Source organism: Carcharhinus amblyrhynchos, chromosome 2 (genome assembly GCF_965287045.1).
Source record: "Carcharhinus amblyrhynchos chromosome 2, sCarAmb.v2.hapA, whole genome shotgun sequence".
NCBI lineage: Eukaryota > Metazoa > Chordata > Chondrichthyes > Carcharhiniformes > Carcharhinidae > Carcharhinus > Carcharhinus amblyrhynchos.
The window spans coordinates 130,658,680-130,684,843 of NC_137325.1; the positions used below are offsets into that span (position 1 = coordinate 130,658,680).

The following is a 26,164-nucleotide window of genomic DNA, read 5'->3' on the forward strand; positions in this document are numbered from 1 at the left end:
TAAAACAAACATTCTAGCAATTAAGATCAATTGCACTTCTGCAGTATCAACAAGGGCTTCTGGTTACAGAAAAAGCAGCGCTGATAAATAGAACTGGCTGCTAAAAAATTCCTGCACAGGAAATATGACACAACTACGTTACTTAAAGGCACAGTATCGTCACATACTCTACATGAGTTTTCATCCAATCTTTTGTCTTAACCCTATAAACATATCTTTTTATTCCTTTCCTCTTCAACATGGGCAATTGGGACCAGTTTAGTGGTTAAAAAAAAATGGCATGAACAAGTTGGGCCAAAGGCCTGTATTCATGCTGTAAATCTCTATGACTCTATGACCATTACCCAGCTTCCATTTAAATACTTCTTTGCTTCTCACCTCAATGACTTGTAGCGGGTTTCACATTATAATCACATTATTTCCACCCGGAAGTAGGCACTCACATCTGAGAATGGGATTCTGCCAGCTGTTGATTGCACTCTCTGATGTATTGGACTCATTGGACGGGTTTTTCTGGCCAAACTCGCCCCAAAGCCAGAAAATTCTATCCAAGGTCAACAGACCTTTGCATGGTCCGTGTCCCGCCTGCTACAATTCCTGTGGTCGGTAGGACAGGAAAATTCCCCTCACTATCTTCAGCAATCTTACAGTTAGCCAACTCTCAATCGACCCAAAACCTCAAAGGCAGCAACTCACAAACCGTTCCAGTCTTCCGTACTTTCCTGACGCCTTCACCAAGAGGCTTCTTGTGTCTCCTGCCTCTGAGGTTTGAATGGAGAACTTGCTCAGAAAAACCACTTTCTGCTTCTCCTTATTAAATCCTTGACAGTTCTGCTCCCTCGCTCCTTCATCTGCATTTTAATTCAGACTGTTGAAGCAATAAGGCTGTCTAAATTAAAATGTGATTATTATGCTTCCACATCACATGATTCCACTGAAAAGTCTAGCCTGACTGGGCTGTGTTTTCAGTAGAACACGTAGTAGACTGACATTGATGTCAGCAGATTCCCAGCAGGAACTAAGAAACAGGTGAAACCGAACAACAATGGATGAATCTATCTTTAGGCATATCCTTTATCATATCCCTGCATTCTTTCCGTGGCTGTTGCTGGTCCCAGCACTGCTGTGCTTCTAGACAATTATAATTGCTGCTGTAATCACTACCCAACATGAAAGAACCAGAAACCCCTGTGGACCACCAGGTTTTTTTTAAAACATCTACCACTTAGTGCCTACAAAATTGTTCTGCTCGCATCCAAACATTTAAAACTATTTCTCTACCCTAGCCTTTCCTATACCAGCCCCCACCCCATGGCTTGTTTTGGCCACTTCCAGGCCTGACCACTGCTGAGCTCTTCACACCAGATTCCCAAGGTTCGCCCTAAATTAACTTGAGCCCACCCACAGGCATCCTGTCCTCCGCTGTCTCACTATTCCACCATCTCTGACCTCCACAGCCTCCCCAATCCCCTGTAGATTACGTTGAAAATCCTTTGTTTCGCTTCAAAACCTCATTGGGTTAGGGCTGCATGGTGGCCCAGTGGTTAGCACTGCTGCCTCACAGCACCAGGAACCTTGTTTCAACTCCAGCCTCAGGTCACTGTCTGTGCGGATTCTGCACATTCTCCCCATGTCTGCGTGGGTTTCATCCGGGTGCTCCAGTTTCCTCCCAGTCTGAAAAACATGCTGGTTAGGTGCATTGGCCATACTGAATTCTCCCTCAGTGTACCCAAAGAAGCGCCGGAGTGTGGTGACTGAGGGATTTTCACAGGAACTTCATTGCATTAATGTAAGCATAGGCTATTGAACAGCAATCCTAAGGTCAGAAGTAGGGATGTAAGCCTACAGTTTAAGGTAATTAAGAAAAATACCTTGTGACATTGATAAATAAACTTTAAGCTTTAACTTCTGGACCTCCTTCAGCATTGTGTCCCAGCTCAGTCTCCTTGGCCAACTGTTTCTGATTTCTGCTCTCCACCTTACCGCAGGAGCTAATGCAAGCTCAACTGTATTCCTGAGTACTCTTTCCTCAACACTAACCCACTTCCCCAATGCCTTTATCGCCACTTGCCAAACTTCTCAAATCCTTCTTCTTTGATTATGCCTTCAATTATTTCCACCAAAACACTTCTCATATTGTTGCTTCATCCCTGTGAGGGACCTTGAGATATTTACAACATTAAAGGTGCTTTATGAATGTAAGTTCATGGTAACTTTATTCGACTGTATCCTCCTTTCTCCTAAAGGCATTCTTGTTGAAGTTTTAAAGGTGCCATCACTAATTGTTACGTCCAGAGGTACCAATGCTTCATGTGTAAATCTGGGCAGGTTTGAACAGGTTCACTCATGAAAGGCACCACGTCCGAGTCTTGTTAGGCCCCCACAGAAAGTGAACACATAGGCTATTGGAAAGCAATCCTAAGGTCAGATGTTTGTTGATAATTACACAATGTTCAGTGCCATTCATAACTCCTCAGAGACTGAAGCAGTTTGTGCCTGCAAGCAGCAATACCTGGGCAAAATTCAGGCTCATCACCCAGAAGGCAAACACAGAGAAATAAGAATGCTGGTCTTAACTTGTCTTGTATACCTCAAAATGGAACACCCAAAGAAACTGGGAAATAAGAATGCCAGTCCAAACTGTTTTTTTCCTTCTGGGCAGTGGCAAATAACATTTATGCCATGTGCCAAACAACAACTACTCAAATAAGAGAGAAATTAACTGTCTCCCCTTGACATTCAATAACATTACCATTGCTGAATCCCCCACTATCAACATCCTGTTGGTTACCATTGACCAGCACCTACCTGGACCTGTCATATTAATATTGTGGCTACGAGAGTAGGTCAGAGGCTGGGAATTCTGTGGCGAATAACTGGCCTCCTGAATCCCCAGAGCATGTCCACCATTGACAGGGAACAAGTCAGGAGTGTGATTGAATTAGGGTTGGGCAATAACCTCTGGGCTTCTCAGCAATATCCACATCCCTGGACAATTTTTCCCTGCCCTGTGCCTGGGGTACTGAGGCCTTTTGTCTCACTTCTACTGTTAATCAAGCCAACACACCAACAGTGCCAGGGCTTGTAGTGGTGGGGATGGGGGAGGGGGAGGCATGGGGAATATTCCCTTCTAATTCATGTGGCTAAGGCAGTTGGGAAGCATAAATTCTGTCTTAGAGAGACCACATCCATTTCTCAATCTACTGCACGTCAGAGTGTGCCCGAGACTTCTGCAGAGTGAATGGGAAGATAATTGATGTGTCATTTCTTGGGCTAACCAGCCTCTTGTGCAGTCAGAATCCATTGAGTCTTAACACTGACTTCCCTGAGCTGTCAATACAATCAGCTGCTTTTTGTAGTGAGTCGTGGTCAAAGCCTTATAAGAGCAGTGCCAATAAAGGAAGTGCAGTATTAAGCCTGCACTGTAATTTTCATCTGGTGATTATTAGTTCTTGAAATACTATGGGATGGCACAGTGTCACAGTGGTTAGCACTGCTGCCTCAAAGCGCCAGGTACCCAGGTTCGATTCCTGCTTAGGTCACTGCTTGTGCGGAGTCTGCTTGTTCTCCCCGTGTCTGCATGGATTTCCTCCGGGTGCTCCGGTTTCCTCCCACAGTCTGAAAGATGTGCTGGTTAGGTGCATTGGCCATGCTAAATTCCCCCTCAGTGTACCCGAACAGGCGCCAGAGTGTGGCAACTAGGGGATTTTCACAGTAAATTCGTTGCAGTTGTTAATGTAAGTCTACTTGTGACAATAATAAATAAACTTTAAACTTTACTATCTGCAGTGCCACTAAATTTCAAAAGTCTACTACAACTAGGGTCAAACAAAGGCTTCTGTGGAATCAGGTCAGTTGAAGGATTTCAGTGGACATCTAAGATCAGAGTACAGACCTGTGAGGAAACCTTCACACTTTACTTGGGTGAAAGGTCCAACTGCTATAGTGGAAATACAAATAAAAGGGACGAGGTGAAAATGCAAAATGCGGTAAATCCTTCAGCATTTGTAGAGAGGAAAATGAATCAACATTTCAACAGATGTTAACAAAGTCAAAGGAAATCCATGCTTAAAGTTACAGAAGCAATGCTCAGAATGGACCAGGCAAACTCAGATCCATTCCTTGCTTGCTCCAAAAACCAAATTCAAAAACCAATTGAACCCAATTCATAGTCCCCATAAGAGAGACAAACTAGATCCAAGCGGACAATATGAGGCATTGCAGCCCATCTTGAGCTTGATCTGATGCTTGATTTTAGCCAAAAGGGAATGGAGACAAGGAAAAGTGGTGCTGAGTTAAGTAGGATAAGCCAAAGCTGAAATCATGGCAAGAGAATCCTTGTTGCTTGTCACATTTTTGAGCGAAATGTAGGGACAGCTAGTTCTGTTTAAGAATCACACCCAGTTCATTAATCTTTCAATCACTGGCTGGCCTGTGTATCTAGCATTTTCTGTTTGATACTGTGATATAATTTTTCAAAATGGCATTTGCCTGAACAAGAACTTGCTGATCTGACCTGAAGCCGGTGAAAGTGGCCAATTGAGCTAGAGGAGCGCAAAATTCAGAGGGTAGAGTTTTACAGCCTCACTCAAGCGAGACCAGAAAATCCCGCCCAAGAACAACGGACATTTCCTTTGTCCGTCCCTCACCCGTCCAGATTCCATGGCGGCCAGGGTGGTAGAATTCCATCGAGAGTGTCAAAAAACAAGTTCCCCCCGCCCCCACTCCTACCAATTTTCATGCAAGTCACACAGATATGTGAGACAGTATAATGCCAATCTCACTGGGCTGAAAAGTAATTAATTACAACCTCAAACACAGCAGGACCTCTGTCCATCTCTGAAACAGAAAGATAGTTCAACATTTTGGGTAGTGTTTAGAAACTTAGACGCATAGAAACCCTATAGTGCAGAAAGAGGCCATTCGACCCATCAAGTCTGCACCGACCACAATCCCACCCAGGCCCTACCCCCATATCCCTACATATCTTACCCGCTAATCCCTCTAACCTAGGCATCTCAGGACTCTAAGGGGCAATTTTAACATGGCCAATCCACCTAACCTGCACATCTTTGGACTGTGGGAGGAAACTGGAGCATCCAGAGGAAACCCACACAGGCTCTTATATATCAGATTTGTAATACGTTTTAAACTGCAGCCTTTTAAAAAAAACATAATAACAAAGAGGCAATAGAGGTTGGAGGTAGAATGGCCTGCTGATTCATCTGTCTGGAAGAAATTGCCCTAGAATTTGGTTAAAATATGGCTTTGCTAATTTTTTTATAATCGAGTTGCATAGATACAGTATGGAGGGTAAAGCCTACTCCGTCCCTGTCTTTGTTAAACAATATGCAAGAAACCAAAAGCAATATTTATTCAGCTTGATGCAAGTCGGGGAAGAAAGACTTGTAATTACAACATCAGGAGAACCACTGCGCAGAACAAAATTGTGATAATTACATCTGTCGCATTTACACTCAGTCATTATTAGAGTGTAGTGAAATCAGCCATTGGTGAATAAAGGGTAATCTTTCCTGCTGAATGGTAGGGTGGTTTCAGTAAATGGAAAGCTGCAGTCTTCTCAGGGAGAGTGGCATCAAGAAATTGTCGAGTGCATTAAAGGCTTAGTTTGCTTTCAAACTCTTCAGTGTGGCTTCCGAGGTATGAATAAAAAGCTACCATTTGCGCTTAAATAGAAAATGTTCCATAATGATGCCGAGGCAGTGGATCACAGCTGATTAAAGCAATAATGAATGTTTTTAAAAAGATTCAGGCAATAAGCCACGTTGACCACTTAATCTGAGCAACAATTTACACTTCCTCAGCCCTTGTGCGTTTTCTGGAAACTTTTAAAAACGTATCTCAGTAAAAAGTAAATTTTTCCTGGTGTTCGGAGAATTTAGTTGTTAGAATATATGTTTTTGCATCCCAGTGTTTCTTAATTAATAACGTAATATGTAAGATTACAAAGGGGAAAGGTATTATGGAGATGACTCTCCAGGTGGTTTGACAAAAATTGCTGTTTTTATTTAGAACTGACCGTTTTCTTTCATTTATTTCCTACTAAAATTGAATAAAATGTATTTCTTTGCATTCATTTTGCCAATATCTATTGGCATCCAATTTCTTGCCAATTTAACTAGCCTGTGCCAGAATGTAAAAAGAAAACCATAAACAATTAGCACCCAAGAAAAGTGCAGAACTTGCACTACAGTTTCCTTGTTTTACATATGAAAGTTAAATCACCCAGCGCGTTCACCTTAGCCCATTTACCAACATGAATTCATAGAAACATTCCAATCTTTTCTGTTACTTGTACAAATACGGGTGGCATGGTGGCACAGTGGTTAGCACTGCTGCCTCACAGTGTCAGGGACCCAGGCTCAATTCCGGCCTTGGGTGACTGTTGGTGTGGAGTTTGCACATTCTCCCCATGTATGCATTTGTTTCCTCCAGGTGTGCAGGTTGGAGGAGGAGGGGGGTTGGTCATGCTAAGTTGTCCCTTAGCGCCTAGGTACATACATGGAATTGCAGGGATAGAGTTTGGATGGGATTGTGGTCGTTGCAGGTTCAGTGGGCTGAATGTCCTCCTTCTGCACTGTTGTTTCCTACTCCAACTCAAATTCCTGGCTCAATTTTGCGCTCATATCAAATCAATTTAGCTGCAGGAAATTCACACGTACGACTATTTAGCAATGGCTTGAAGCCACTTTAATGAACTAGAATCATAGAAATCCTACAGTGCAGAAGGAGGCCGTTCAGCCCATCGAGTCTGCACCAACCACAATCCCACCCAGGCCCTACCCCCGTATCCCCACATATTTACCCACTAATCCTTCTAACCTACGCATCTCAGGACTCTAAGAGGCAGTTTTTAGCATGGCCAGTCAACCTAACCCACACACCTTTGGACTGTGGGAGTAAACCGAAGCACTAGGAAGAAACCCACGCCGACATGAGGAGAATGTGCAAACTCCACACAGACAGTGACCCAAGCCAGGAATCTAACCCAGGTCCCTGGAGCTGTGAAGCAGCAGTGCTAACCACTGTGTTATCATGCCGCCCATAACTGAGATATGTTCAGGCTCAAAAACCTGATAGATGGTTGAGGAAATCTAAACGTATCGTAGTTACATACATAACACACCAAGTGCCCAACTTTAAAGTGTAAAGTTTATTTATTAGTGTCACAAATAGGCTTACATCAACACTACAATGAAGGTACTGTGAAAATCTCCTAGTCGCCACATTCTGGGGTCTGTTCGCTAGATCTTTCACACCAAGTATTTGTTTTATGTCTCGATTGCATGTGTCCCTGGACACAGTTACACATTCCGGCGCCTGTTCGGGTACACTAAGGGAGAATTTAGCATGGCCAATGCACCTAACCAGCACATCTTTCAGAATGTGGGAGGAAACCGGAGCACCCGGAGGAAACCCACGCAGACCCAAGTGCTGGAATTTTACCAGTTCGCCCATCGAGGCTCGTAAGATCCGACCCGAGGCCAACAGAGAATGCTGTCCTGCGAACCTCGCCTGCCCCGATTCCAGAGCAGGTGTGTCCATAAAATTCCAGCAGGGGAGAATGTGCAGATTGTGCAAAGACAGCGACCCAAGTCAGGAATCAGACCCGAGTCCCTTGGTGCTGTGAAGCAGCGCTGCTAACCACTGTGCCACCCTGTCTCCAGTACAATGGAGAAGTAACAACGTTGGTCCGAGCTGTGTTTTCCTTCTAGATGGCCAGGCCAACAGTGCACATTGTTCCTCATGCACTCAGCTTGGCAGCAGGCTGTGCTGTGCATTTTGCCCCAGACATGTAGAGTCCAACCTACTTACTGACTGTGTGGAGCTGAGCCACCAATTGGAGCAGTGCTTCAGATCAGCTTGACTCGCCTGTCATCATGTTTTGACCTTGCCTGCGTTTGATTGGCGTTGATTTAAAACGGTCCCCTCTTTTATTCTGCCCTGTTAAGCAGGTTAATTTAACGAAAATAAAAGGCATGCAGCAGTGACTCATTTTATTTCAGCTGTTGTTAATCCCAAGATCTCTGACAACAAAAGGCCGTTTTACGCAATGTTGATTTTATATCCCATTAATCCAGGTGGTTTTTGGCAGTCCAAATTTTGACAGTGCATAACTCTTGACACAAATCCAAATATCGAATAATTTTTGGGCAGATGTAATACAACCAGTTGCTGCGATATCCTTAATTCTTGTGAGGATTCTGATACTCCCGCCATTTAAATTTTTTTTTTCCGTTTAAACTCTTTTTCTTGTTATCGCGAAAATGATTTTTTTGGGGCTGTGCAGTCGCTATGGTGAATGGGAAATCCAGGGCGAATGAGAGAAGCTGATTTATCCAATGGTATTTAGAAAGAAGCCTCGCTAACACCTACTCCATGAAAACTGCTGGATTATTATTAAATTCATAAGGGAGACAGGGAGAAAGGAAAAAAAAATAAATACATTGCCAGCTACATTCCCCAAACACTGGAGAATCTTAATACAAGGTCTCACTTTAATTACGCGGTGAAAAATTACAGCTTTCGTACAAAAGGCTGTCATTAGGAATGTGCTCCATGTTGCTAGGATATTAGGAGAACGTGCTGTCTCCCTATTATCTTTCTTCCTTCTGTGTGTTGTAATTGCTGGCTGTGTACCATCCAAGTGACAATCAGATTGTGCGAGGAGTTTGCGACTTCCCTTTGTGCATTTTTGCAGAGATTTACACTGGAAATTCATTGTGTGGCAGTCGGAACTTCTCGCCAAGTCCAAATTGCTGCCGTCAGCTGAATGAATTTCATGTGACCTGGATAGGGAGTAAGACAATAAAAGGCAGAGCAAAATATAGGAAGCACAAAGATCGCAGAATAGAGCCTTTTGTACTCTCAAACTTATAATGACCTTTTCTAGATATATAATGGAGGCATAAAGAACTTAATTATTCATCTTGGCTAAAGAATTAAAACACATTTTCCTTGATGCTTGCAATTAATAGGCAAATCTAAAAAGCAAGAAAATTCTTCTAACTCCTTAATTACTTCATCAGATTGGAGAACTATTAAAATATTAATTTACTTTAAAGACCAATGTCTGACCCCTGAGGTTGGACTGAATTCTTTACAAGTGGTTTCTATCCACTTCTTTCTGCTTCTAGTACATCCTTTCACTGCACTGGAAGGGAGTAAACTCTGCGATTGTTCTATGTTGTGCCAGAAGCCGTGAATGTGGATGTCACATCAACCCTACCCAGTGACATCTATGCAAAAAGCTTCAATGATTCACCATTTTGACACCACACTGCAAGCCTATTATAAAATGTTGCTGGCAAATTCACCATGTGGTGAAAGTTTACAACAGAATCATAGACTCAAAACCGGGCAGCATGGGGCAACTGGGTAGCACAAGCCAACTGAGAAGCTCAGCGGTGAGCAATGCAGCCTCACAATCCCAGGGGCCTGGGTTTGATTCCTGACTTGGGCCACTGTTCGTACAGAGTCTGCACGTTCTTCCCTTGTCTGAGTGGGTTTCCTCCGGGTGCTCCATTTTCCCCCCACAATCCAAAGGTGTGTGGGTTAGTTACATTGGCCATGCTAATTTGCCCCTTAGAGTCCTAGGATGCGTAGGTTAGAGGGATTGGGGGGTAAATATGTGGGATGATGGGGATAGGTGCTGGGTGGGAATTGTTGTCAGTGCAGACTCAGTGAGCCAAATGGCCTCCTTCTGCACTATAGGATTTCTATGGTTCTTTGTATGAAGGGAAGTTAAATTGTGGGATCAGTTGCAATAATTTACCTCCCCTCATTCCCATCTCAGCTAATGGACCAGAGGAAAATTATAACATGCAATTCAACATGCCAACTGCAGTTTAGCAGTAACCAACTCATTTGTTTGTACTCCTAAGGCAGCAACAACAACACTTTGGCTAGAATGTTATGGCCATTCACATAGGTGGGATTTTCCCATTCCGCTGCAGTGAACGGACACCGTGTGGAGTTTGCACGTTCTCCCCGTGTCTGCATGGGTTTCCTCTGGGTGCTCCGGTCTCCTCCACACTCCAAAGATGTGCGGGTTAAGTGCATTGGCCGTGCTAAATTTACATCAGACCACCTCTAACCCTTCTTGATGAACACCAAGGAGAAGACAACATAAGGCCAGTGGTCGGAGCCTTTCACCAACCCCCCAAGCCTCGAAGACCGGGTGCAATGTGCCTCATCGAATTTGAAACACCTAGCCCTCAAATCGAGATTGTGAAAGCATGGAAGCCAATTCTCAAATTCAGTGGGGAATTCACCCCCAGCACATCTTTGGGAACACTCCTTCGCCGGCCCCATCTCCCGAAATCAACCTGGATGTTCAACTTGCCATGCAGCAGGGTTTCCAAGAACTGAAGGTGAGTCTTCACCAATGAAACTGCCCTCTCGACTGACCGAATTCTCTTCTTCACTTCATCCATTCTCTTTAGGATATAGAATCATAGAATCCCTACAGTGCAGAAGGAGGCCATTTGGCCCATCGAGTCTGCACCAACCACAATCCCATCCAGGCCCTATTCTCCTAACCTCACATATTTACCCTGTTAATCCCCCTGACAATTTATGATGGCCAGTCAACCTAACCTGCGCATCTTTGGGCTGTGGGAGGAAACCAGAGTAACTGGAGGAAACCCATGCAGACACACAGAGAGAATGTGCAAACTACACACAGACAGTGACCCGAGGCCAGAATTGAACATGGGTCCCTGGTGCTATGAGGCAGCAGTGCTAACCATTGTGTGCCACTGTGCCAGCCTCTCTTAGTTCTTGCAGCTCATCAGTATCGGAACCAAAACTCTCTGCCAGGGAGCAGAGACTGTCGTCCACAACTTCATTCATAATGGTGGCCATCATCTCGCCACCAACAGCATCACCGAAGCATTGGCCCACTCACCGGCGAAACTGCCACTGCGAACTGGTCCCTGCTCTGACCACCTCAATCAAACCAGGATCTTCCTGACTTAACTCGGCTCCCCCGCACCAAACTTCAACCAGGAACATTGCACAGGTTATATACATCAGGATCGAATTATGGGCTGTGCATCAGGATAAAGAAATGTATTAAAAGTTTCTATGATTCTATGAAAAGATGAGTGGCACCAGAGCTCGAGAAAATGTTGTCACTCCCGCACCTACATCATGTGATCCCCTCATTCACATCTTAAACACACATCATAATTGCCAAAATCAATAGGTTTTTAAATGTAAATATTCATGCATTGAGTTTCACATGGAGAAAGTGCAGAATCTTTCACTGCTATTGACTAGTGTCCATTAAATTGCCATTTAAGGTGAGAGGCTGATCATGATGGTGAAAGAAGTACAATTCCATTACTCACATTTTAAGGCATGTTTTTAAATTTTTTGATTTTGATTTAATTTATTACTCTCACATGCGTTGGCATACAGTGAGAAGTATTATTTCTTGCCCGCTATACAGACAATGCATATCAGACATAGAGTACATAGGGGAAAGGAAAGGAGAGGGTGCGGAATGTAGTGTTACAGTCATAGTTAGGGTGCAGAGAAAAATCAACTTAATATAGGGTGGGTACATTCAAAAGTCTGATGGCAGCAGGGAAGAAGCTGCTCTTGAGTCAGTTGGTATGTGACTTCAGATTTTTGTTTCTTTTTCCCAATGGAAGAAGATAGGAGAGAGAATGTCCATGGTGTGTGGGGTTCCTTGATTATGCTGGCTGCTTGTCCAAGACAGAGGGAAGTGTAGACAGTCTCAATGGGTGGGAGGCTAGTTTGCATGATGGGCTGGGCTACATTCTTGCAGTTTCGGTTGGAGCAGGAGCCACACCAAGGTGTCATACATCCAGAAAGGATGCTTTCTATAGTACATCTATAAAAATCGGTGAGAGTCATAGCAGAAATGCCGATTTCCTTAGCCTCCTGAGAAAGTAGAGACATTGGTAATTTGATAATTTGGTAATTTGGATGATGTTAGTATTTGCGTTTTGAACAATCCAATATTCACATGTTGTGTCAAAGTATTATTGTAGTACTATACAAGAGATGTCTCAGACCCTCAATTTAACAATGGGCATAGCCTTAAAAATTCTTTAAAAGTGTTCTAATCCATGTTTCAAAAGACTTTGGGTATCTGCTGCAGCTTAGTCCTATATTGGTGGCATCAAAAAATAATCCAAATAGGTCTCCCTCCAGTTTCCAAGAGTACAAGGAGGCACGGTGTCACAGTGGTTAGCACTGCTACCTCGCAGTGCCAGGGAACCGGGTTCAATTCCTAGCTTGGGTCACTGTGCGGAAGCTACACATTCTCCCTGTGTCTCCGTGCATTTCCTCCGGGTGCTCTGGTTTCCTCCCATTGTCCAAAAGACGTGCTGGTTAAGTGTATTGGCCATATTAATTTTCCCTCAGTGTACCCACACAAGCTCTGGAGTGTAAGGACTAGGGGAATTTCACAGTAACTTCATTGCAGTGTTAATGTAAGCCTACTTGTGACATTAATAAATAATTAATAAATAAACAATTCTCTACATCCCCATGGTTTGATCACTCCCATTCTGAAAAACGTACAATAGGACCAGCAATGTAAACAATTGAAGGTTATTGAAAGTAAAGATTTGTGTGGGCTGGGGAGTCGAAGATCGTGCCCCTGTTCCACAAGGAAAGGTTTGGCTATGAATATTTTTGCCTCTTTGCTTGGATGGCTTCTGCTAACATCTGAAGGATCCAAAACACACAAAATTTGGGATTTGTAATACACAATATACACATGGAAATGGAGTATGTATGACAAGGGAAGGCGGGGGGGGACTTCAACTTGTACCAGAGTATTTTACGGTGTGACTACATATGTGTTATATTACTTTTTTAATAAACTGTTGCAATATTAAGCAACAGGAGACATTGCTCACATCAATGTTGGTGAACTTGACCTACCCTGCACACATGGGCCTCATATTAATGCATCCAAACAACAACTCTGGAAGACCATTTGTCGTAATGCGCCCTTAGTTGTGTCATGGTCCAGTGATTGATAAATAATCCTATCCATAACACTGAAAAGAATCCCAACTCAGCACTCCAGTACTGCTGCAGATTTCTTTGAATCTTGCATCTCTTAGGAGCACATTAAAGCTGCCTTTCCCATGTGCTTGGTTGTTAAATATGCATCCAATTTAATTTTCTGACCTGTAATTCTCTTTCACTGCTGATTACGGAACCCTGTTGTCCTTAGAATTTTTTTGTTTCGCTTACAATGAATGAAAAAAAGAAAAGGAGTTGTCTTGTGGTTTGAAAATTTGACAGAGCTTATGTACGAATAGGGAAATGTTAGAACCAACTAGCCTTCCTGTGTCCATCTTGGCCCCATTGGCTGACGATCACCTTGGAGTTGAAAAGATTTTACTTTAAGACCCATCCATAAGATGTTCCCATGTTCTTATGACCCTCTCCCAAAATTTGAGCTCTAAATCTAAACTGGATGCTTCAGTGCGGCTCTGAGGGAGCACTGCACTGCCAGGGCTGCCGTCCTTCAGAGGAGAGATGTAACCAAGGTCCCGTCTGCCCTCTCGGATGGGTGTAAACCATCTCATCAGCATTTCTTAGAAAAGCTGGGAAACTCTAACAAGTGCCCTGTTCAATATATACCCCTCAAACAACACCGACAAGCACATACTCTGGCCATTCCATTATCCCATTGCCACGCAACACCTGGCTTCTGTATTTCCTATGTTACAACAGTGGCTCCATTTAAAAACACTCATTGGTTGCATGGTGCCTGGAAACTTCCTGAAAGGTGGTATGTAAATAGAGGCCTCTTCTTCTTTCTTTTATTGCACACGTCTTTAATTTCTTCTTCCTAACTTCTTAACGTTTAACCTTGTTTTGTGGAGTTGAACCCAACCCCCACCACAGTGGCCTGTGAACATGACTGTGGACTGCAGGAATGAATGTGCTGATCTGCAATGAATTGTATTGTGATGATGAATCACGTGGTTAGCAAGTACTTAAACCTTCAGGATAACCCTGTACCTCTCATTTCACTCTATCCAGATGGACCATGACCCCAGGAACCCTGCATACATTGCGGCTCAAGGCCCACTTCCTGCCACAGTTGCAGATTTCTGGCAGGTAAGAGATCTGTCCGAGCATTATTTATATTTCACACGTTAGAAATTTGGAAGAGCTGGAGGAAAGGGAACTTGTTAAAATACTGCAATAGTTGGGGCCTGTTTGAGCCTCTCGGCTGCTGTAGAGTAAAAGAGACACGAGTTCTGCTTCTTCATAAAATACCTTTATTTCTTTGATCCAACTCCACACACAATTCTCCACCAACAGATCGTGCCACCTGTGGCCCTTTGGAAATCAGTGGCTTCTATTGAATAATTGACTGCAAGTTAAGACTTAATTGGAAGGTCTGTTAACCCATTGCTAACAATAACCTCCAACACATGGATGGTGAATTATTGATTGAATATATTGAACCCGAACCCTCTGGAGATTGGTAATTAACTCACCAGATGGAGCTTGTATACCGAACCCTGTATAAAGCAGGCCCCTGAGTGGGTCCATTATTGTGTTGTCCTGGCTGTTTGTGTTCACCACAGGCTTGTGGTTTCACTTTTTATTTTCTGCAATAAAGCACTGTTCCTTCACAGCTGATACCTGGATTTATTATAGGACTGAGTTTTATCTGAAAGTTTATGTTGGTTATAATTGCATTTATGATCATTGAATGTCTTTCATCTGCCATTTGATTTGAAGCTAAATCACAAAGCATTTTGAGAATGTTTTGCAAAACACTTAGATCTCTCCTGCTATAAAACCGCTCGCTTCATAAGAAACTCAAGCACCAGTAAGTAAACTCTCCCAACAGAACTCATCCTAGTTAAGCTGTGCTTTGTTCAACATCTGCAATGCTGGAATGTGGAAATCGTCAGACAAATAATATTTGAGCTCTTAGTGCTAGTAAAGTATTAACTGTACATACACAATGGGCTGAATGGCCTCCATTGGCACAAAAGTAGCTGTGGTCAAATTGTGTGAGAAAGCAGAGAGTAAAGAAGAGCTTGTATTTTGAGATTGTGGCTGGGATTCTCCAGCCTCGCCCACGGCTGGGATTCTCCAACCCCACTGCAGCAAATGGAGATTTGGCTGAGCGCCACATTCTCCATTCTCGCTAGCAGCGACAGCGAGGTGTGCAGGACCGGAGAATCCCTGCCTGTGTTGTGACGTAAAGAAATGGCTTCACCTGGAACACACAAAAAGAGTTTGAAGGGTTCACTATTTCTTCTATTACTGGCAGCACAGCAGATGAAAAGTGACCGATTAATCTTTCCGATACATGAAATATCCTGTTCACCTTTACTGGGCAATGTCAAAAATAGTAGCTGTTGTGACTTACTGAGTGTCCTGTTACTCATTTCTCCTGGTAAGCAGGAATATGTTTAGTGCTTCCTGCTGGATGTTTCAAATACTGAATGGTTGTAGGACATTGGAACATTAATAAATTGGAAACGAATAAAGGTCACTGAGCTCCGCGATCCTGCTCCGATATTCAATATGATCACGACTGATCCGTGATCTCAATGCCATACTCCTGCTCGCTCCCCATACTCCATGACACCTCCAAGGACTCCACAGGAGTCATGCCTACAGGTGGAGCTGTGAGAATCAGTTTATGCAACTCATTGAGTACAGTTGGGCTGGGTTGACTGAGCAAAGCAGCACTCTGCGCTCACCATGAATTCCACCATTCTTACCACAAGTAGTTTGTGCACTCAACTCACCTTGTGCAGCCACTTCAGGGTGGCAAGGTGGCACAGTGGTTAGCACTGCTGCCTCACAGCACCAGGTACCCTATGTCTGAGAGGAGTCTGTATGTTTTCTCCACCGGGTTTCCTTCCACAGTCCAAAAGACGTGTTGGTTAGATGCCAGGGCAACACGGTGGTGCAGGGCAGCACAGTGGTTAGCACTGCTGCCTCACAGCACTAAGGATCTGGGTTTGATTCCCGGCTTGGGTCACTGTCTGTGCGGAGTCTGCACATTCTCCCCGTGTCTGCACTGGTTTCCTCCAGGTGCTCCAGTTTCCTCCCACAGTCTGAAAGACCTGCTGAAGTGCGCTGGCCGTGCTGAATTCTCCTTCAGTTGACCTGAACAGATGCCAGAGTGTGGTGACTAGGGATTTTCATAGTAATTTAACTGCAGTGTTAATATAAGCCAACTTGTGACTAATAAATAAATTTTAAAATTTGATTAGAATGGAATTTGTGAAATTCTCCCATTGTCCTGATGTAGTGAATGAACAGCATGAAAGGATAAATGGAGAGAGGCTGGTGATGACAGACAGATCCATTAAGTTCCCTCTCAGTAACAAAACAGAACACCTTGAATTCCTGAGAAATGATATGCAGCACAATCAATTAATTATTCAACATACCACAAATAACAACGCTCACCTCTCAACAACTTAATCCTGCAGATATTGGTTTACCCCAACAATTTAAATAAAAAGCAAATGATTGCAGATGCTGGAACCTGAAACAAAAACAAAGAATGCTGGAAAATCTCAACAGGTCTGACAGCATCTGTTAGGGGAGAACAGAGCCAGTGTTTCAAGTCTGGATGACCCTTTTGTCAGAGTTGACAACAACTTAAGTAACATCGCAAACATAATTAAACATTGTAAAGTGCTTCACAGAAGCATTTTAATGGCCAAAAGCTCAGGTCAAAGAGTTAGAGGGCGATCTTACCAAATTAAGCTTTGCACAAGCATGAAAACAGGAGTTTCAGATTTTTTTTTGGTGAGGCCATACATAAAATCTTTTGGCACGTGGTGCAAAAAATGATGCGCAATCAGGTTGCTGCACATATGGGGAGGGGGCAGGGCCTATGCTTAGCAAAAAACAGGTTGCTCAGTCCAGAAGGTTCAATTGCATGTGCACAGAACAGAGAGATCGATCCATCACCATTCCATCCCCCCAACCCCCTCTGGATATCGCCCTCACACCCACCCACCCCTGATCAATCGCCCCACCCCCAGTTATGCACCCCCGCCCCCAGTCATTCACCCCTCTCCCGCACCCCTCCCCCTTCCCCAGTCGATCACTCCCCCACTGGCCCGTTCGGTCACTACCCCCCAGCGTGGTCGATTGCTGCCCCAGCCAATTGCCAATTGCTGCGTGTGCATCTCCCCTCCTCCCAGCTGATCGCTTGAGGCACTGCCACCCTTGCCCCCATTCACCCAGGTCCCACGGGAGAGGCCACTATGTCGAATCTCACTTGATGGGGACCATATGTGATCCTCACCGGCCAGACCATTAAGGCGAGTGAGCCCAAAAGACTGGGCCTCATGCTCACTAATAATATTTAAATCAGGATTTACATATACTCCAGAAATCCAGGGCCAGTAAAACCATGAGAGGCAAGAAACTGGACGAGAACCTGATTTTTCACCGCTCGCGCGATCATACCAACTCAGCCATTCCATCGGCCGGCATGATGTGCCGGTAAGATCATCGCTACCTTAGGTTTTAATAGCACCTGAAGGAAGGAAAGAGACGTTATGGTGGAGAGCTTTAGGAAGGGAATTCCCCTGGGACCCAATAGACTGTACCTGCAGAATGCCATCGGTTCTACCAACAGCACACAGCATCTCAACTCCTCCTCACCTCATGCCCACCACTGCCCTCTTTCCAACCAAAGCAACGAGGTTCCCCCAAAACCCATACCCTGAAAGAATTGATTCCTACCCCGTCCCCCATTAATTTTCCCTTTTCTACCACTCAAACCAAAAGGAAAGATAATTGTTTCAGTGCTCCACTCTGCCTTTGGTACGGAACATTCTGGTCCCTCCCCCCCACCTCTCCAACCCCGCCAGCGACTGAACCTGACTTCATTGTGCAGTGTCCAAAATGGCTCCCCCTTCACTGTGTAGCATCTTAACCATGGCTCCCTACTTTATGAAGCACCATCTGGCTTCTCTACAATCTCCACATTCAACATTTCTAGGCCTTCAGCATCCCTCTCCATCATTCATCTCCCTGTTCTTTTCTCTTCTTTCCTTTCAATTCCTACCTCTCTCATCCTGTTCCCATCTGCTTTTCTTATCTTCTCCTCTTGTCTCTACCTTCAATCTTTCCCTTTCTAATTCCCTCTCTGTCTTCCCCACCCCCCCCCACCCCCCCCCCCGTGATTGTTTTCCAATCTGCCTCCATTCCCTTCCCCCACCCCAGGTTCTCTAACACTCTGAATCCTGCTTTGTGCTGTAATGTCCTAACTATGTTAGCGGTCGTGGGTTTTGCACAAAACAAAAGCTGTGGTTTTCACATTAGGTTCAAACTAACAACAAGGTTTATTGAATGAGACATTCCCTGCACTGTACAGAGTACAAACTGAAAGTAAAACAGCAGCCTGTGCCAACACCCAAATGACATCACCATCAAATCATGTGATCAGCTCTTAAAGCAACCTGCAATCCTTTTAAATATATAACAACTCCCTTTGGTTTTTGACTTCCCAACATGAGAGACTTAGCTGTTCAATAATAAATTGATAAAAAGGCCACATTCAAATCATTTATTAACTGGCATTCATGAATGTCACAGTTCAGCTGCAGTGGTCAAGCTTTACACAGCATACTTGAGAAACAACTCTTGATATCCTTGTCTCTAAAACTTTTCAAATTGCTTTCTGCATGCACTGAGCTCTCATTTTGAACAGCACCTGGGGGCAGCACAATGGTTAACACTGCTGCCTCACAGTGTCAGGGACCTGTTTTTGATTCCTGGCTTGGATCACTGTCTGTGCAGAGCCTGTATGTTCTCCCCATGTCTGTGTGGGTTTCCTCCAAGTGCTCTGGTTTCCTCCCACAGTCTAAAAGACATGCTGGTTAGGTGCATTGGTCATGCTAAATTATCCCTTAGTATACCCGAATAGGTGCTGGAGCATGGCAACTAGGGGACTTCCCCAATAACTTTGTTGCAGTGTTAATGTAAGCCTACTTGTGACATTAATATGTGATCTTTAACCTTTAAACCTCTAACTTTCACTCTCAGGTTGTCCACTAGGTAGATGACTGGCTTGGATTTCCATTCATTAGGTCTACAGAGGAGACAGCTGAATGATTATTTGATGGTCTCGATCATTGCATTTTTATTACTGCAATAAAAAATATATTTCTTCTCATTTTGATAATGGTTTCCCTGGGTCTTTATAAATCTGATGGGAAGTAAAATATAATGGGAATGCACATTCGACATCATTGCATAGCAACTGGATTTGGTCTTTTGTCTTAGGATTTAGTAGAAGCTTATACACACTTAAAAGAAAACTCAATCTTTAGCCACAATACATTCAAATGTCATAATGAGCTATGTAGTTTTATACTAATTGCTACAGTTAACTTATTCTGAGACTTGGGGGAATCTCTGGCCTCTCAGCCACATGTTTCTCAGTGGTGGGAGGTGGTTTGCCATCCGTTGACAATGGGATCCTCTGATCCCACCACTGTCAATGGGATTTCCCGTTGAAGCCGCCAGGAAACCCATGGGTCAGGATGCATTACTGACGGGACCAGAGAATCCCGCTGGCGTGAACAGCCAGAGAATTCCAGGCTTAAATTATTTGATTTGATTTATTATTGTCACATGTTTTAGTATACAATGACTATTACAGACTGTACAGACAAAGCATACCATTCAGAGAAAGAGACGAGAGGGTGCAGAATGTCGTGTCACAGTCATAGCTAGGGTATACAGAAAGATCAGGCAAAGGTAGGTCCATTCAAAAGTCAGATGGCAGCGGTGGAGAAGCTGTTCTTGAATCGGTTGGTACCTGACCTCAGATTTTTATTATTGCAGTAGGGAGAAATAATGGTTTCTCTGGCTTGATGTCAATAATTTGACACCATGCAAGGTCACTGATGAAGACTCAGCACTAAGTTCAAAGAATCTGGTAATTTCCAGCCTAACCACTGACTTTGGAGACTGTAATGACCTCAATGAGGCCCACGAAGTCGGCTTCATTGAGTATGAGCTCCCTGATTGTAGTAATGATTACCTGCCCAATCAGGGGGTCTCACCTGTATAGATTGAGGAGTGTCAGGGCTACCGACACTCCAGATTCTGACTTTGTACCTGAAGCACTCTTAGAAGTGGAATTGAGCACTGTTAGGAGTGGAATTGAGTTTGTAAATAAAGAGAATCTGGGGAAGGGACACCAGTTCTGAACAGTTATTTGAGAGAGAAAAGAAAATTCTATGGAAGTTGCAGCATCAGTTTTCTTTGTACATTGATAAGTGAAATATGAACAACAATTAAATGATGTTCACATTTTCTTGATGTGTATGAACTCCAATTACATCTCAGTGATAATAATACAGAATAATTATCTCATCATATTGTCAACTACAGGCTCTTCTTATTCTTTCCTTCAGATGGTGTGGGAGAATGGCTGTGTTGTTATCGTCATGCTGACACCCTTGACTGAAAATGGAGTCAAGCAATGTTACCACTACTGGCCGGATGAGGGTTCCAACCTGTACCACATCTATGAGGTAAAGCTATCACTGTTACAGTGTGCTCCAATAAAGATCAATACTTCTGCTGTTATGCCAGTGATTCAAAAATGCATCATAACATATTATAAAAAGAGCTATTTATTTTGCCTGATTTTCTAAAAAATATTCATTGGATGTGGCTACATTTATTGCCCATCCCCAAGGGGACATTTAAGAGTCAATTCCATTGCTGTGGGTCTGGAGTTACATGTAGGCCAGGCAACATAAGGATGACAGTGAAACAGATGAGTTGTTACAACAATTGTTTCAAGGACATTAATGTCAGATTTTTGTGGAATTCAAGTTTCACCATCTGCCACGGTGGGATTTGAACCCGGGTCCCTGGAGCATTACCTTGGGTCTCTGCTCTAGTGACAATGCCACCACTCCACTGCCTCGCAACTTACTGCATAGCTTTTCTTTCGAGCAACTTTATGAACTGCAGTCTCTTTCAGGCCGTGAATTATTCATGTTGATAGCGTTTATCTGTGAAGTATTATTTTAACAAGCTGGCCTGATGCCAGTCTCCTCAGAGAACCTAAGCTTCTGTGAGACCCATTTGCGTATTCCCTTTCCTTTTCTCACTTGCGAGCAACTTTCTTTTCCCATCCTCCTAATTGCTCTCACTATCTCACATTTATGACTTTGAATTAGTCTCATGAAATTAGCCACACTTCTTGTGCATGGCCATTACCTCAATCACAACCTCTGCTCTGATGTCCTGTTGTGGGTATGCCGGCGTTGGACTGGTGTAAACACAGTAAAAAGTCTGTTGTCAGACTTTTTACTGATGTCCTGTGACATGGCTACCGCTGCTCACATTATGTACCATATACTTAAAACATCCTCCTTGTTCCATGCACAAGTGTGATGCATACCATGTTGTAATCCAAGTATGATTCTGTTAGAAAAAGGAGAATGGATGGAAAATAAGCCAGGCAAGATTTTGGTAATTCAGAACTCAATTTTTAACCCCTCTTTTAAAATGGCAAAAGCTGGTACCTTATTTCACACAAGTATCAAACAATTGCAAACAAACAAGGTAAGCAACAATTTCAAGGCATTGGCAGCTTTCAAGACTTTAACTCTCAATGCAAACATTCTGGGCTTTGAAAGTTGTGGCATTCCTTGAAGCCGATGGCATTATGTGTTCCCATTCTTTCCTACTTGCTGCCAAGAAGCCACATCTTTGGCACGAGCTCGGAGCATTTGACTGTCAGCCAACTGCTTGTGCATTTGAATACCAGATAAGCTTGTTCATCACATTCTGTTCCATCATATGTTGTTGACACTCCGACCACTTTGCTCTTGGGTTGTATCCCAGTTTCGTCTGGACTCATGCTTCCTGCACCATACCTTTTATGGTTACGAGGGTGGGTGGGGGGAGGGGGGAAGTCAGATGATTGGAGAGGGATGGGATGGGAGTGTGGAGATAGTTGGGGGGGTGGGGGGGGGTGGAGCTCAATTTCAGACATATGGGTCCCTTTAAGACTAAACCAGGACTAGCTTTAGCGTGAATTGAGAACAAGTGATGCTTGTGGAAGCTTGTATTAAACAGCGGGGTTTTTCCCCAGTGAGGAGGTATTTCTGGGCAGGGGGATGCAGAGGGGTAAAGTGGAAATTAGAACCAGACGGCACAAACTCAGGCTAAAGGGATGATTCAGCCAGAGAGTGGTGTATCTATGGAACTCTTTGCCGCAGAAGGCTGTGGAGACCAGATCATTGAGTGTGTTTAAGACAAATAGATGGGTTCTCAAGGGTTCTGGAGAAAAGGCAGGAGAATGCGGATGAGAAAACTATCAGCCATAATTGAATGACGGAGCAGACTTAATGGGCCGAGTGGCCTTATTCTTCTCTTGTGTCTTATGGAAACCAGTGTTTATGCTGAACTGTAATACCGCAGTGAAATGATTGTGATTCATCAGAATGTCTTCTGCTACCTAATCTGGTAAATGGATATTCACCAAATCAATGGGGGGGAGATGCATACTGGACTGTATGGATTCAGACCCAGAGTTTAACCCCATTTTAGATGGTCTTACGTTGGCAGGATCCCATCTACAATAGCACTGCCACTGTCAGTAGCACCCATTATCAGAATATAAAGCACAGTGGCACAATGGTTAACACTGCTGCCTCACAGCACCAGGGACCAGGATTGAATTCTAGGTTTCTTCCCATAGTCTAAAAATATGCGGGTTAGGTTGATTGGCCGTGCTAAATTGCCCTTTAGCATCCCAAGACGTGTAGGTTAGTTGAGTTAGGAGGGTGAACACAGGGATAGAGCTTGTGTAAAATACTCTGTTGGAGAGTCGCTGCACTCGATGGGCTGAATGGTCTCCTTTTGCACTGTAGGGATTCTATGATCAAACATATTTTATGTTTACACAATTGCACGAGAGACCCATATTTTCATCGGTCTTGCGAGCTGCTATTGGTCCCTAATTAAAACTTAAAAGCACAGGACCAGCTTTCTTAATGTTTCCCAGTTGTGATCTTGATTTGAAGTAGTGAAAAGGAAAAAGATAAAACAAAGCGCAGCAACATAGGAAAGTTGAAGTTTCCATCTGAATGTTGTTCGTCAGTGTCGTCAGAGTTCCATCAAGGCTGCTGTTCAGTCATAGGAGGAAACATCAGTCTCCATAAAAGCTACGTTTTGTCTGTAATTGTAAATATGTAGCAGTTAGATCGTCACAGATTGGGTGTATTACTAAGCTGGTCAGGCTTGGAGAAGATAAAGCCCACTCCAGAGAGGGGAAGCTACAATATTGCTGGAGGCTTTGCCGCTCCAGTTTACTGTATGGTGTGGCTGGAATAAGCCCTCCCTGTTCCGTCTCCCAGCCATAGATGCTGCTGGAATTAGAGGTAGAAAGCGGGGGGGGGGGGGGGGGGGAGGCTTGGGTAGAGCATAAGCAACAGCATGAGCCAGCTGATCTGGCTGTGAAGGCTGAGTCAAGCTGAATGCTAGAGTCTATTATCTCAAATAAAGTCATCTTACGAGCCTTATTTGATGTAAAGCAGATGCCACTGCAGACAGAGGAGATGTTTATACATGTAGCGGAGTCCAAATGTAGAGGACATGAATAGAGGGCGGCACGGTGGCACAGTGGTTGGCACTGCTGCCTCACAGAGTGAGGGACCCAGGTTTGATTCCCAGCTTGGGTCTGTGTGGAGTTTGCGCATCCTCCCTGTGTCTGTGCGGATTTCCCCCAGGTGCTCCGGTTTACTCCCCTAGTCAAAAGATGTGTGGGTTAGGTTATTTGGCCATGCTAAATTGACCTTAGTGTCAGGGGGACTAGTGGGGGTAAATGCATGAGATTATGGAGGTAATGCCTGAGTGGGATTGTTGTCAGCCCAGGCACCTTCTGAATTGTAATGATTCTATGAATATAAGATAGTCACTAATAAATTCAGTGATGACTTCAAGAGCAACTTCTTTACTCAGGATGTGGTTACATTGTGGAACTCGCTACCAATAGAAGCAATTGAGGCAAGTAGCATGGATACATTTAATGGGCAGCGAGATAAATGCAGGAGAAAGCAATAGATGGATATGTTGACATGGTGAGGTAGTATAGGATGGGAGGCAGCCTGTGTACCATATACCATTTGAGCCAAATGGCCTTATTTCAGTCCTGTAGGCTCTATGTAATGATTGCTCTATTTTAATTTTATTCCCAATGTCAGGTTAACCTCGTCTCGGAGCACATCTGGTGTGAAGACTTCCTAGTGCGCAGTTTTTACCTCAAAAACCTCCAGACCAATGAGACCCGCACCGTGACACAGTTCCACTTCCTGAGCTGGTTTGACCAGGCTGTTCCCGCATCCACCAGGACTCTCCTGGATTTCCGCAGGTACAGCAGCCAGTGGGGGAGCAAGATCGTTTCACTGAATGCTTCATTTAACTTCCTCTGACAAACGTCTTAATTCTAGGGAGCTCTTATCCATTACCAATGCCACTAGAGAAACATGGACCGGGATTTTCCCGGTAATCCCACGAACATTGAGTGTCAACCTGCATTGGGCTTCAAACGTTGATTTTGGTTGCTAATGGGTCGGTGATTGTCAAATAAGAAGTAACAATTGAGAAGAAGCCTGCTGGACACAATGGGGCAGCATTTTCTGACTGCAGACAGATATACAGTTGATATGTCTAATTAATTTTTCCTTGTGCCCAGAGGGAACAAATTTACACTATAAAGGAGATTGTGAGACAAAAACAGAGCAAAAAAATTAGCATCAAATGTGTGAAGTACTCTTTTAAATTTGAAATTATGCTAAATATTACCCTAGCCTGACATATTTTCTTGCTGTGTGCCACAGAATTTACTAACACGTGCTCGCTCTGTAAATGGACAAACCCTTATGTTGCCAGCTCATTAACAGTTGCCAGTGTCATTTTTGTGATGTTGCAGCTAGTAATATGAGCCCAGTTGCATAGTCACAAAAGTGATCATTGGAAACTGTGACTCTGCAGCAGGGAACAATGCGGACAAAATAAACCCTTGCCTTGGCCTCTAACCACCTTTGACTTGTGCTTGCTAATAATGGTTTGCATGATGGTTTCTCTCTTGAGGCGAATGCTGGTTGGTATCACTAATTGCTGTGTTCTCTTTTTTTCCCCAAACCGTCACTCTGCTAAGGGTGAGGACAAAGTGCTTTTCTGTACAAACAAAAACTGTATACGCACCGAGAGGGAGAGAGAAAAATCTTAACGGGTGTAATTCGGTTGTTTGATGAGTTTTAACGTCGCCTTGTGTTAGACATTCCAGATTGTCGGTGACAGTGTAGGCAGTCACTTATCCAGGCGGTACGGGTTTGCGTGTTTGAATTGAATTTCCTCTGCTTTATTACAGAAAGGTAAACAAGTGCTACAGGGGACGCTCATGTCCGATAATTGTTCACTGCAGGCAAGTACACTCTCTCTTTGTGAATTTTTTTTTAAAAAATTAAAAAATGGGGAGGGGGAGCCATTTTCACAGGGAGTGCCCCCACCCCGTATTGTGGATCTTCAGCAGTTCCCTGGTGAACAGCTGATTGTGAGTCTGGCAGATTTCCGCCCCCCCCCCCCCCCGTCTCCTGTATGAGTTTAAAATAAAAGAGATGACGGCAGCTGTCTTACGGGTCTGGATGGCACAGTGCTGATAGCGATGACTTTTCTTTTTCCAACCCTGACAGTGACGGCGCTGGAAGATGTGGGACCTATATTCTGATTGACATGGTTCTGAATAGAATGGCCAAAGGTGAGAGTCGATGGCTTTTTTTTTGTTATTTCCGTGTGTGTGCGTGCATGTGCGTGCGTCTGTGTCTGTGTGTGTGTGTGTGGGGTGCTGGTGGTGGTCTTGTTGCCCTGGAGACTGTAGGCACTCGCATTCAGGAGACAGCCAGAAAGGGAATGTGTTAAAAGCAGATTGTGCTCTTTGCTAAATGGCCTCTGGTTATTTGCAGTGCCATCGTGATCACCGAGTCAGTACATTCCAAAATAAAGACTGCTCGCTGCAGATAATGGCTGAATGTAATTAATAATAACAAAGGAAAGGTTTGACCGATAAAAGAAAAATGGCAGTGTAACAGAGAGGTCCGGGGGGAGGGGGGGA

The 26,164-nt window shown here is 44.0% G+C and overlaps 1 protein-coding gene across 1 annotated transcript in view; it reads left to right on the top strand.

Annotated features, from left to right (window-relative positions):
• The window catches only part of ptprn2 (protein tyrosine phosphatase receptor type N2), an 891,364-nt gene that overhangs the window by 841,272 nt on the left and 23,928 nt on the right, over nt 1–26,164 (top strand). Inside the window, exons 17-21 of the mRNA XM_080212823.1 lie at nt 14,062–14,139; nt 20,445–20,564; nt 24,255–24,421; nt 25,424–25,477; nt 25,746–25,810. Of these exons, the coding sequence (XP_080068949.1) occupies nt 14,062–14,139; nt 20,445–20,564; nt 24,255–24,421; nt 25,424–25,477; nt 25,746–25,810 (484 nt within the window). The remainder of the gene's footprint in view (nt 1–14,061; nt 14,140–20,444; nt 20,565–24,254; nt 24,422–25,423; nt 25,478–25,745; nt 25,811–26,164) is intronic.